This window comes from Trachypithecus francoisi, unplaced genomic scaffold, assembly GCF_009764315.1.
Source record: "Trachypithecus francoisi isolate TF-2019V2 unplaced genomic scaffold, Tfra_2.0 Lachesis_group6, whole genome shotgun sequence".
Taxonomy (NCBI): domain Eukaryota; kingdom Metazoa; phylum Chordata; class Mammalia; order Primates; family Cercopithecidae; genus Trachypithecus; species Trachypithecus francoisi.
This window is the reverse complement of record NW_022681471.1, coordinates 93251979-93265388: the sequence shown is the minus strand read 5'-3', so window position 1 is coordinate 93265388 and position 13410 is coordinate 93251979. Positions and strand designations below refer to the sequence as shown.

Below are 13410 nucleotides of genomic sequence, written 5' to 3'. Positions count from 1 at the left end.
AAACAGGTAGTGGGCTGGATTTGACCTATAGGGTATGGTTTTCTGACGCTTGGTCTAGCAAAAGGGTCAGGTTGCCAGCCAGCTAGCCAGTATTCACTAAACTTGGTGCCAAGTGCAGAGCCCAGGTGAAAGCAAATCTGTTTACAGCAACAGCATGAACACCAATAGCAACCCTACAATTATTCTCTCTCTAAAATATTTTAATAATCCACTGTAAACTTTCGCATGATTCTTCAGCATTCCATTCTAGACTCTTTGTGGTGCTTCCTCATTTTTCAGCCTCAACTCCTGATTTTTCCCTTATCCTCTTGGCCGCAACCACACTCAACTTCTTGAATTTATCAGAACTCCCATATTCTTAGCCTTCTGTGTGCTTGCAGGTATGTTGCTGCCTCTGCCTGGAATGTAAACCGCTTTCCAGCCCCTACCAATCTATCTTTTTTTTTTTTTTTGAGATGGAGTCTCGCTCTTGTCAACCAGGCTGGAGTGCAATGACGCGATCTTGGCTCAGTGCAACCTCTGCCTCCCGGGTTCAAGTGATTCTCCTGCCTCCGCCTCCCGAGTAGCTGGCGCCCGCCACCATGCCTGGCTAATTTTTGTATTTTTTTGTATTTTATTATTTCATTATTTTGTACTTTTTTTTGTATTGTTAGTAGAAACGGGGTTTCGCCATGTTGGCCAGGCTGGTCTCAAACTCCTGACCTCAGGTGACCCACCAGCCTCGGCCTTCCAAAGTGTTGGGATTACAGGCGTGAGCCACCGCGCCTGGCCTATCTTCTAATCTCTAGGATACTTCCCTGGTCCCTCTAGGCTGACAAAGATGCCTCTTCTGTGTGCTCCCACAGAAATTTGGGCATAGGTCATGGCACTCATCACTCTGGATTATTGTATAGAATTTATTTATACAACTCTCCAAGTAAGAGTAGCTTAATTACAAGGATGATGTGAATTTTGGACGTTTTCAGCTATTATTTCTTGATGTACTTTTTTGGCTATGCCCAATTTCTCCATTTCTCCTCTCCTTCCGTGACTTGACGTGTTGTATCTTTTGTTACAGTGCCACAGATCCTTGAGGCTCTATTTATTTTTTCAGTATATTCTCTCTCTGTTGTTCAGATTGGGTATGTCCTCTTTTGTTTTTTTTGAGACAGGGTCTTACTGTCACCTAGTCTGGAGTACAATGGCCCAATCTCAGCTCGCTGCAACCTCTGCCTCCCAGGTTCAAGCAATTCTCCTGCCGCAGTCTCCTGAGTAGCTGGGATTACAGGTATGTGCCACCATGCTCGGCTAATTTTTGTATTTTTAGTAGAGATGGGGTTTCACGATGTTGGCCAGGCTAGTCTTGAACTCCTGACCTCAGGTGATCTACCCGCCTCCGCCTCCCAAAGTGTTGAGATTACAGGCGTGAGCCACCCTGCTCAGCCAGGTATTTCCTATTGTTCTGTCTTGAGGTTCATGGATTCTTTCCTCTGTTCCCACTGTTCTGCTATTTAGCCCATATGTGATATTTATTTTGATCATTCTATTTTTTTGTTCTAAAATTTTCATTTGATTCCATGGGTGCAGTCTTTTGCCCCCGTCAGCCACATGAGAATAGGCCTTGAGCCTGGAACACTTCCTTACCGAGGGATGGAGAGTTCTCACAGCCTGTAATAGACTTGTTACCTTGTGTGGGAATATCTGCCTTTGTTTTAGACTCAATGTGTGCTCCTTTGTTCCGCTTAAATGTGTGTGTCACATGGCATCCGGGCCACACCACTAGTATATCTGTCCCCTGCTGGGAGCAGATGAGATCTTCCTGCTGCAGCACAAGAGGAGTGTGTTGGCTGTTGGAGGGACCTGTTGGTCAGGAGGACTACGTCCACTACTGAAGCCGATCTTGCTATGTGTCTTCTCTATGTGAGTAAAGTTATACTACCTGGGGCTTGGCTGAATTATATTTTCCTTGGAGATTCTGGTACCAAGATGCAGGGGCAGAAGTGCATGTACATCTCCTCCTGACAACAGGCCACAGATGCCACTTGCTCAACAATTCTTCTATCATCTTTTTTTTTTTTTGCTGAAATTTCCTCTTGCTCTGCCGAGGTCTTCTAGTTTTTTCGTTTGTTTTTGTTTTTGAGACAGAGTCTCACTCTGTTGTCCAGACTGGAGTGCAGTGGCATGATCTTGGCTAACTGCAAGCTCTGCCTCCCAGGTTTAAGCAATTCTCCTGCCTCAGCCTCCCAAGTAGTAGCTGGGATTGCAGGAGTGCGCTATCATGCGCAGCTAATTTTTGTATTTTTAGTAGAGACAGGGATTTGCCATGTTGGCCAGGCTGGTCTCGATCTCCTGACCTCAGGTGATCCTTCCGCCTGACCTCCCAAATTGCTGGGATTACAGGCGTGAGCTACCATGCCCAGCCCTTGTTAGATCATTTAAACATGTGATTCACTTTAGTGTTTGCATCTGTTGACCTTTTCTCATTTTAAATTATCCTGGGTCTTGCTATGATGAGTAATTTTTTGATTGAAACCTGGATATTTTGGGCAGTGTTCTGAGACTCTAGTTTTTTTTTTTGAGACGGAGTTTCACTCTGTTGCCCAGGCTGGAGTGCAATGGCACAATCTTGGCTCACTGCAACCTCTGCCTCCGGTGTTCAAGCCATTCTCCTGCCTCAGCCTCCCAAGTAGCTGGGATTATAGGCATGCGCCACCACGCCCAGCTAATTTTTTTTTGTATTCAGTAGAGACAGGGTCTTACCATGTTGGTCAGGCTGGTCTCCAACTCTGGGCCTCAGTTGATCCACCCGCCTTCACCTCCCAAAGTGCTGAGATTACAGGCATGAGCCACCGCGCCCGGTCAAGACTCTAGATCTTTTTTAAATCTTGTATTTTAGCAGATCTCCTCTGACATTACTCTGGTGGGGGGAAAGGGGACACTCTCTTGTTACCGCCAGATGTGGGTGAAAGTCCAGGTTTCCCACTCAATCTTGGTTGACAATGAGTGTAATGTCTCCTTGTTATTGCTTTGTGGGGATGGGAGCTCTGGCTCTCTGCTAGGCCTAGATTGAGGCCTCCATTCACCCTAGCTGGGTGCTGTAGGAGTCCCTCATTATTGCTCCCTACATTGCTTCCCCTCCACTGATACAATGGGGGGTGGTAGTATACCACTGGGCAGTGATGAAAATTTTGACGACTCTGACATTAATTCAGCAGGGTGGGGTACTGACCCCTCATAACTGCTGGGTGGAAGTCCAGGCTGCCTACTGCGTTGTGTGTGTGTGTTGGGGGGCGGGGGTGGGATGTGAGGTGCCTCATTACAGCCTGGTGAAGGTACGAGTCCAGGCATCTCCTAGCAGTCCTAGCTCTATTCTGATAACTGAAGTTTTCATAACTGAAAGTCCATTTATACTTGGCTCCCTGTCTCTGCTCAAACCTAACCTATATTTATTTCTGTCATTTTTGTGTTCTGGCTTCAGTTGGATAGTCTCTATGACAATGATAAGTAAGTATGGGAAGAACTGGTAAATTTTTTTGAACCTATTTTTGATCGTGACATTTATGTATAGTTCTGTTGATAAGATTAGATAAACTATGACTCTGTTATGTGAGTTTTTATTATCTGTAAAGTTATATGGCACTGACATTATAAACACACTAGATATTCCTAAATGCTTCAGGTTAAATATTACGTTGTTTAAAAGAAAGTCACATTATTTTCCTATAACTTAAATGGGTTCCTCCTCTAATTAGTGGATGGTACTTACATAACTTTAATATAATACTGCTACAAATTATGTACTTAGTCTGTAATCTGACTTAGCTAGATTTATATAATTTTATATATATTGATTTATCTATACATATATTAGTCGTATTAATTTGCTAAATTCAGATTAAACTTTCCCCAGCTCCTGGTGTATTTAGAATTATGAAAAAGAATCAGTACTAAGTGATATAAGGATGAATGTTCTTTTTTTTTTTTTTGAGATGGAGTCTTGCTCTGTTGCCCAGGCTGGAGTACAATGGCGTGATCTTGGCTCACTGCAACCTATGCTTCCCAGGTTCAAGCGATTCTCCTGCGTCAGCCTCCCAAGTAGCTGGGATTACAGGCATGTACCACCACGCTTGGCTAATTTTTGTATTTTTAGTAGAGACGGGGTTTCACCATGTTGGCCAGGCTGGTCTGGAGCTAGCGACTTCAGGTGATCTGCTCGCCTCGGCCTCCCAAAGTGCTGGGGTTATAGGCATGAGCCACCGTGCCTGGCTTATAAGGCCGAAGTTTAGAATAAACGAGAGATGTAGCAATACTGCGGTTATATGCCTCAATTATAAAGTACTTAGGACTGCTTATGTGTTGGGTTTATAGTGAGGTTGTGGAGGGATAAGGAGGAAGTGATGGGTAGAGTAATAATAAATTTAGAACCCAGATTGTGAAAGCAAGAAAAAATTTTGGAAATTCCAGCCTTCCTATTTTATTGAGGTTTTGAATCTCTATATGTTGTCTGGCCACTTACCTACTTATGGCATCTAAAATAATGTTATAAAGTGGCTGTATTTTCTCTTTTTCACATATGAGAGAACTGAAGCTCAAATTAGACTAAGTTGTTCAAGTCTGCCTAGCTATCAAGTGGTAGAGGTAGGATCTGAACCTAGATCTGTATGATTCCACGATTCATGCTCCTTTAGCTGCACTACTCTGCCTTCCAGTGGGGTTTTCAGATTCACTTTTCATGGAAATTTATTATAAAATCATTTATTGTATGTCCCTATTTCTCTCTCCAGTTAAACATCTAAACCTTATAGGCTACATACATTTGACAGATAACACACTATGTAACATGTGTATCATGCAAGGACTTAGGTTACCATATGAAATTTGTCCCATGCTTGATGATGGAGGATAGATCCTTGCAGTTGAAATAGACATAGAGCACCGGCCTAGAGGACATGTAACTTTCTCAAGGTCACACAGCCTGTGTAGAGCAAGGATTCGAATCCAGGTCTGCCTCACTCCAACTCCCACCCATTGCATCCACTCCTTGCTGTTCTGCTATTACATAGTAATAGTGGAAAGAAAGGTTTTGAGGAGTGGAGGGTGGGTAGCCTTTTTTTTTTTTTTTTTTTTGAGACGGAATCTCGCTCTGGCACCCACGCTGGAGTGCAGTGGTGCGATCTTGGCTCACTGCAAACTCCGCCTCCTGGGTTCGTGCCATTCTCCTGCCTCAGCCTCCCAAGTAGCTGGGACTGCAAGCGACCGCCACCATGTCTGGCTAATTTTTTGTATTTTTAGTAGAGGTGGTTTTCACTGTGTTAGCCAGGATGGTCTCCATCTCCTAACCTCGTGATCCGCCTTGGCCTCCCAAAGTGCTGGGATTACAGGTGTCAGTCACTGCGCCCGGCCTTTTTTTTTTTTTTTTTTGAGACGGAGTCTCACTGTCGCCCAGGCTGGAGTGCAGTGGCACAATATCGGCTCACTGCAAGCTCCGTCTCCCGGGTTCACACCATTCTCCTGCCCCAGACTCCCGATTAACTGGGACTACAGGCGCCCACCACCACGGCCCCCTAATTGTTTGTATTTTTAGTGGAGACAGGGTTTCACTGTGTTAGCCAGGATGGTCTCCATCTCCTGACCTCGTGATCCGCCCACCTCGGCCTCCCAAAGTGCTGGGATTACAGGCCTGAGCCACCGCGCTTGGCCGCTTTCTTTTTTTTTTGAGATAGGGTCTCACTCTGTCCCCCAGGCTAGAGTACAGTGGCACAATCACGGCTTATTGCAACCTCCACCTCCCGAGTTCAAGCAATTCTTCTGCCTCAGCCTCCCAAGTAGCTGGGACTACAGGCGTGTGCCATTTCGGCTAATTTTGTTTTTTGTATTTTTAGTAGGGATGGGGTTTCACCATATTGGCCAGGCTGCCCTCGAACTCCTGACCTCCTGATCCACCTGCCTCGGCCTCCCAAAGTGCTGGGATTACAAGCGTGAGCCACCGAGCCCGGCCGGGATTGGGTAACCTTATAATCCTTGAAAAGGACCTGAGTCCGGAACTGCCAACTTCAGGGAGATAGTCAAATACCAGCAAAATGTCTATCTGTGCTTGTGCAAGTGTGTGTGTGTGTGTATGAGAGTGTGCGAGCGAATTAGTGGGGTCAACATTTCCTTGGCTTTGAATGTCACCATTTGCGACCAAGTTAACAATGTATTAATTTAGACGTAGAAAAGATTTGGCTCTTTGTACACACTCATTCAAGCAAAATGGAGTATCATAAAGAAAAAGGTGTTTCAGAGGAAGTAATTAAACATGAACTATAATCTATACAAAACTACAGTTTGTTCGTCTAGTTACTAGTCTCAGGGGAACAATTTAAAACTATGTGCAAAATCAGTTGGGATTCCCATAGCTTCCCACTTAATACTGGTAGGAATTACTGGGTCAGCACTGAACTGTCTTTGTCATATTTTGAAATCCAAGTTTAAATATATCATTTTTATTGGTTACAGTTGGAAAACCTATTGAAAATATACAAAACTCCGTTTATAAAGAGAATCTTGTCTTTACGTGTCCATTAATTTTTTCCTATCCCTGTTATGACATACAGCTTAGTAAATAAATTTGCCTTTTGAGAAGAGTAGTCGAAAGAAGGCCTGTTTTTTTTCCCACTTATACTAAAGATTAAAAGTCAGACTAAAGCCTTTCCCCTGCACCTGAGAGACAGAACAAAGTGTTACTGTTGTCTAGGGGTTACAAACCTGCAGGTTTTGGGGGATAGAAAGGCTTTCCTGGGCCACCAGCTGTGATGAGGATTTAATGTCTTCTCTCAGGTCTGTCCACAAGTAGTCCCTACTTTTGTAAGAAGACTCCACTGAAATCACGGCAATAGAACCCAATATTCTGCAGATCCCGCTTAACAATTTCTCATTGCTTTTTCTTGTAAGACTGTAATGAACTACTGATAAGACACAGGGTAAACACAGCACGAAAATCTGGCCCCAAAGTGCCGCCAACAGACAGACCTTTGGCGGTGGGGAGCCACGGTTGGCAAGCCAGACCCCGCGGGCGACTCTTCATTCCCTCCGGCCTGGGGCGTATGGGCGGGGGTCAGGGGAGCCTGTCCCCCTTCACTTTCGGCGCGGGTGAGGTGGTCGGGGCTGCCAGCGCAGGTCTGGCCTAGGGCGGCACCCGGACCGTGGGGCACTGGGCCGGCAGCCGCTCCCCAAGCGCACTCCTCGCGGAGGCCATTATTTCCAGCAGTGCCAAAAGTCTGAGCCTTCTTCGGAGGGCAGAGGTCGAGGGCCGTGCACCGCCTCCCGGCTACGCGACCCGTACCAGGCCCTGTGGGGTCCCGGGACCCCTGGAACGCGCGCGGGACGCCCGGAGCCGCGGTCTGGGCACATCCCAGAGCTCCCAGGCAGGCAAAGGCCGTCCTTGGCGTCTTCGCCCGCCGCTCGCGGCCGCCGCCGGACCTCGCCCTTCCCCACCACTCCCCTCCCCCTCCAAAGCCCGCCGCGGTTCCCGAGGTGACACGGCCCGGACCCTCCATTCTCTGCCCCGGTGTATTTAACCAGCACAACCTAACAGGAAGCTCCCTCTCGGTGACAACCCTTCCCCCGACAGACGCGCCCAGCAGCCAACCACCGGCCGGAATTGGCCTGCGTCCCGCTCCCCTCTCGGTGGCGGCCTCGGTGGGCGGGGCTCGGGCAGCTAGCAAGTTAAGTGGAGCCACGGCTGACGTGAGTCAACAAAGGTCACGTGAGTCGTGCGGGCCGCGCCGATTGGTGGCGCCAGTCGGGCGGGGAGGGGGGGTCACGGCGGCGGCGTGGGGTTCGCTGTGTGACACAATTACAACAACTTTGTGCTGGTGCCGGGGAAGTTTGTGTCTCCAACGAATCCCCCCAGTGCTCCCCAGCCCCGCGCGCTCCGGCCGTTCCCGCCGTCCCCGCCCGTGGCTGCCCCTTGCCCAACCCCGCGATGTGACCCTACAGCCGAAAGCCGCCGCTGCCGACCCGGGGGCTCCGCAGCCCCTGCCGCCGCCGCCTTCACCGCCGCCGCGTTGGGATTTTTCGTCGCCGCCGCCCGCGGCGGAGGAGGAGGCGGCGATAAAGTTGGTGTGCTGGTCCCGCGCGCAGATTGGGGGCGTCATTGCGGGCCCCGGTCCGAGGGGGGTGTCGGCGTTGGAGTTGTGAATTCGCTGCGTTTCCATGAAATCCTGCGGAGTGTCGCTCGCTACCGCCGCCGCTGCCGCCGCCGCTTTCGGTGATGAGGAAAAGAAAATGGCGGCGGGAAAAGCGAGCGGCGAGAGCGAGGAGGCGTCCCCCAGCCTGACAGCCGAGGAGAGGGAGGCGCTCGGCGGACTGGACAGGTACGGGCCGCCGTCACTCGCCCGGTCGGCTCCGGACGGGCAGTAGCCGCTCTCCCGGGAGGCCCGAGCGCGGCTTGTCTCTGGCGGCGGCGGGGCGGGCACCTCGGTTTGGCGCTCTTCGCGCCGCCTCCGCCGGGGCCTCGGGCTCGGGCAGGGACGGGTCGGTGGCGTTCCCGGAGCGTTAACGAGTAGCCTGTGTCTCTTCCCACAGCCGCCTCTTCGGGTTCGTGAGGTTTCATGAAGATGGCGCCAGGACTAAGGCCCTACTGGGCAAGGTAAGGCAGCTGCGAGTCGGAGCGCGGACACCGTCTCCCCGGCCGGCGCCGCGCTCGCCCCGGGCCCCGCGGCCGGGTCTGCGCTCATTGTGGCCGCGGACGATGGTCGAGGGGCTTCCGGAAAACTATTTCCTGCCTCTGCTCTCCCCCCACCCACGGGTACCCAGCTTGCTCCCTTGCGAAATTGCTCTTTTCCTCTTGTAGCTGGAGGAACAGAGACGGGATCGCTTTGGGGCCGGGCTCAACTGGGTCGACAAAACTGCCTGCTATTTTACAGCTTTTTGGGGATAGGCCGATGATCTTCGAGGTGCATGTTTAGGGTCAAGGGATCGTGAATGTGTTCAGATTTCCCCAAATTCCGGACTTAACTTGCCTCTCACGGGTTTAAAAAATTCTTTTCCTTCAAGCAGGCTGTTCGTGATGCCTACTGCTAACCAAATGTTTTAGGCTTTCTTGTGTCCCCGCTCCCAGAAGGTGGAAGTTTCACGGAGTTTAGGTCGGTGAAGAGTTTGCATTGGGCTGTTGACATGTATCTCGATCGCAATGTGTGTTACCTGAAGTTAGGTGACTTGTTTACTTTTTGGGTCTTTTTGGCATAGAAATACCATAGTTATTTGTAAATGTGTTCTCTTCCTGGAGCCTCATTTCCTGAGTGTCTGACAGGGGAGACTGGGGAGGATTCGGGGTGTAGTCTCTGTTTATTTGTGTGGAAAGTTGTTGGCACTGTCATTTAGTTAAGTAATGGCTGCTCCTATCGGCCCAAGATGGCGGGACAGGTGGAGGAGAAAGTGAAGGGGGGGTTGGGGGGAGGGAGTAGAGGTAAACATGGAAATAAATAGTAGCCGTGAATAAGCCTTTCCTTCGGAGTGTGTAGCTCAGTGGTGTTTAAAAAAAAATTACCCAAGATTATTTGCATATAGAATTCTTGTACCTTTCACAAGCTTGGAAGCAGCATGCATAAGCCTGGTAAATGCTTATCAACCTGTAGCACATTTAGTTACCCATCCGTAAGCTATTGAACAAAGGCTGGAATCTCAATCTCTAGGCATCAATTTATATTTCCTGACCAAAATCTGATTGCAATGATATTTGAATACTTTCTTCGTAATTGGGACCGTGAAAGTTGGAGTGTGTGCTATGGGTGTTGCATCCGTTAGACATTTTCTTTTCTAGCTGAAATCATAGCTTTGCATTTGACACCTAGCTTTATTGTTACAGTTGAGACGGAAGTTTGAAATAAGTCCAACATTTTATTCTTAAGTTGATTTTTTTTTGTTCTGAGTTTTTGTCTGTAGCTTGGTTTAGCAGAGTCATCAATTCCTTTTTATCTGTAATTACAAATTTGTTTTTGTTTCAAAGTAATTATAAGGAGTTTTATTGCATATAATAATGATCAGAAAACTAAATGGAAATAATGCTTTTCAGTAAGCCTAGCCCCTTTGACCGATACAGAAAACTTGAATTAAACTTTGACTACATAGGTATTAATTGGCTTCATTGCAATTATTGTTGTAAAAATGAACAGTGACTAGCTCTGGAAAGATTTAAGCGTCAGTAATTGTTGGTCTCCTGCCTTAAAAGTTTTTTTCCCCAATTTGAGTATTTAAAGTATTTTATTTAAAAATATTTGACTGCTGTCAAAGTTGTTATTACAAAAGATTAAACATGATTTAAATTCAAAGAGCATTATTTTGTTTTGGAGGGATTATTGCTGGTCTAACATGGATTGATAAAATTGCTTGCAAAGATAATTCACTTGGAAAAGTTTGGCCAAATCGATTGCTTTTGCTTATGGTGATGAAAAAATAAATGGAATCTGATGTTTTATGTTGAGAATGTGTAAAATGCTAGTTGATTTTATGTCTTAGAATGCTCATATTCAGATAGATTCACGGTGAATAGTGCTTAGCATTGAATTTCAGATTGTAATATTAAACTGCAGTTATTATGCACTAACAAGTTTAAATTTTAAAAAATTAACCATTTTCAAATATTTTTGGCAAGTTGTGCATTACTTGATGTTTGAATGCATGTTAAAAAAGAAAAACTAGTGAAGCTTCACTATGTTTGGGGGCTTCATGATATATGGGGTAATTTGATGAACGATTAAGTAGTTTGTTAAACTAAGAAAAAAAAAATCTTCATTGCTTCAGACTCAGTGCTTGTGAGGTCCTACCTGCTTAGGACAAGATTCATCAGCCTTAACATTAAAATAAAACATTCTGTGATATGTGCTTGCAACCGCATATAGTTCTTGGTTGCATCTTTGTGAGTCTGAACATACCAGTGGGGTGTGTAATGTAAAGCTTGACATTATATAACTTTGCACCCTCTGTTTGAATTGGATTCTGAATGAAGTGAATGAGCTTGAGTCCTGCTATAGGAAGTATTGAATTATTTAGTTTCATCCTTCTTAACAGTCCTCGAAGCAGTATTTTTTTGTGGAATGTTGAGTTATGTTGGTTTCAGAATTCAGAATTCTTATTCTCTGAAAGTCTTAAGAGTTGGTTTTTCTTTACTGGGCAGGTTTAGGCTACTTTCCTGAGGGCAGATAATGGAATTGAGTAACTCCCAGAATTACGTTTTTAGCTTTGATTTTTGCCCTGCCATGCCCCCCTCCCCGCCCCCGCTCCAATTTAGTCTGCATTTTGTATAACTTTTTTCCTTTCTGGCAGAAATTTAGCTATTACTATTGTTTTCAAAAATTCTTGTTCCTATGTATATTATTGGATTTTCTTTCAAGTTTTTAAAATTCACATTTGTATGTTAAAAAAACTGTTGACCTAAAAGCTTTAGAAAGCTGAAAGCATTAAATATGAGTCTCTTACTTGCCCCTTAACATATATACGTATATATACACAAATGTATACGTATGTATATACGTATACACATATGTATACACATGTGCATATGTATATGCATATATGTATATACATATGTGTATACGTATATATACACATGCATACATATGTGTACACACGTATATACACATACACACGTGTACATACGCATATATGTACATACACATGCATGCATATATAATATGCATATACATATACACACATGCATACATATATGTATATACATATTTAATATGTGTATGTATAATATGCGTATGTACATATGTGCATATGTAGATATGTATGTGTGTATACATATGCACATGTATACACATACATATACATGTCTACATATGCACGTATGTATATATGTATGCATATGTATATATGTGTATGTATGTGTATATGTCTGCGTATGTATATATTTATACATGTGCTTACACACATGCATGTATTTATATGTATACACACGTATATATACATATATGTATATATGTATACACATGTATATAGACATATGCATATATGTATACATATGTATATGTATGCGTTTGTACATATGTATATGTGTATTCCTTTTTCCAGGTGTGCAGATTGTTTATCCAGACCACTGATTTCTCATCGTCTCCCAAATGTTTTTGTCAGATTCAGTTATATTAGAGTCGTTGAAATAATTTTTTGTTTGTAGGATGGCCATTTGATATACAATGCCTGGGGTTTTGGATTAAAAAATAAAGTAGTTAATAATATTATTATTTTTTGGTAATGTCTTTAAGGTTGTGAACAGCTAGAGCCTGCGTAATTAGAGTTCTTGTAATATAGCGTGATCTTGAACAGTTTGCTCTTCAGTGCTGACCCTTAATCTTCTGGTAATGTAATAATTCAAGATTCTTCTTTTTAAAATTTCAGTGGAGTTATTGAAAAGTAAGCAAAATATTTTAACATAAATTAACTTGTGACTTTTTTAGTACAGTTTTGAAAACCTTTTGGGGTAATTTTTTTTTTTTTTAAGTAGAGTAAGGATTTGAGTTAGAGTATATAGGAATATACCATAAATGTAATAGTTTAAATATAGTAGTACTATCAAGATAGTTATAGTAATATGCTTGGGGACTGGGGAATCTTATCTGTGTCAGGGAACTATTGCTAAAATACTTACACAGTTTTGACCAAAGTATCTTATTTTTAAGTTTTTCTTAAATACTCTTATTGGAACTTTTTTTGGTAATTCTGTTAGTAGAAAGATTATACAAAATACTTAGAAGTTATAGATTGTATATCACTTAAAAATGTATGTGCTTTTTTCCCTAGGACATACTAGCATTAAAACAGTTGGTGTTTTAAATTTTTTTGATAATAGAAGTAGTAGTTTAAGATCCATTGAAACATATTTTCTTAAATTTGGTTTGCTGGCATGTTTGGTGGGGGAAGTTATTAGGTCAGTTCTAGAGGTGGCTTTTTAAAACCGTAATATTTGGATGTTGGTTAAAAACATCCTCATTTATGTGTGTTTTTTGTTTGCTGGCGCTTAAAGGGATACAGGTGGAGTATCCTTTATCCAAAATGCTTGGAACCAGATGTGTTTCGGATTTGGGATTTTTTTGGATTTCAGAATATTTGCAGAATACATACCAGTTGAGCATTCTCTAATCCGAAAATCTGAATTCCAAAATGCTCCAATGAGTGTTTCCTTTGAGTGTCATGTTGGTACTCAACAATTTTAGATTTTGGATTTTCAGATGGGGATGCTCACCTGTAAATTCGTTTCCAGTGCTAAAGATGGCTAGTGTTTTGGTTAGAAAAGTCATGAGACCCTGTCTCAAAAAAAAAAAAAAAAAAAACCCAAAAGAAGTAACCATAGAATAATGTCATGCTGTGTATTTGAAAATTAGGTCTTCAATTTAATATGTTTTAAAGAGTTTTCTAGTTTGGAAGATTGTCTTCTGAACACTTGTAGTC

The 13410-nt window shown here is 44.2% G+C and overlaps 1 protein-coding gene across 17 annotated transcripts in view; it reads left to right on the top strand.

Moving 5' to 3' along the window:
* Positions 1 to 7777: 7777 nt before the first annotated feature.
* Positions 7778 to 13410, top strand: part of KDM6A (lysine demethylase 6A) — a 236129-nt gene continuing 230496 nt past the window's right edge. For 3 of the 17 annotated variants that reach the window (XM_033201802.1, XM_033201801.1, XM_033201800.1), the window contains exons 1-2: positions 7778 to 8336; positions 8548 to 8611. In XM_033201802.1, the coding sequence (XP_033057693.1) occupies positions 8176 to 8336; positions 8548 to 8611 (225 nt within the window). In that variant the 5' untranslated portion in view covers positions 7778 to 8175. The remainder of the gene's footprint in view (positions 8337 to 8547; positions 8612 to 13410) is intronic. The other 14 variants (XM_033201806.1, XM_033201805.1, XM_033201804.1 and 11 more) reach the window with 8 other exon arrangements.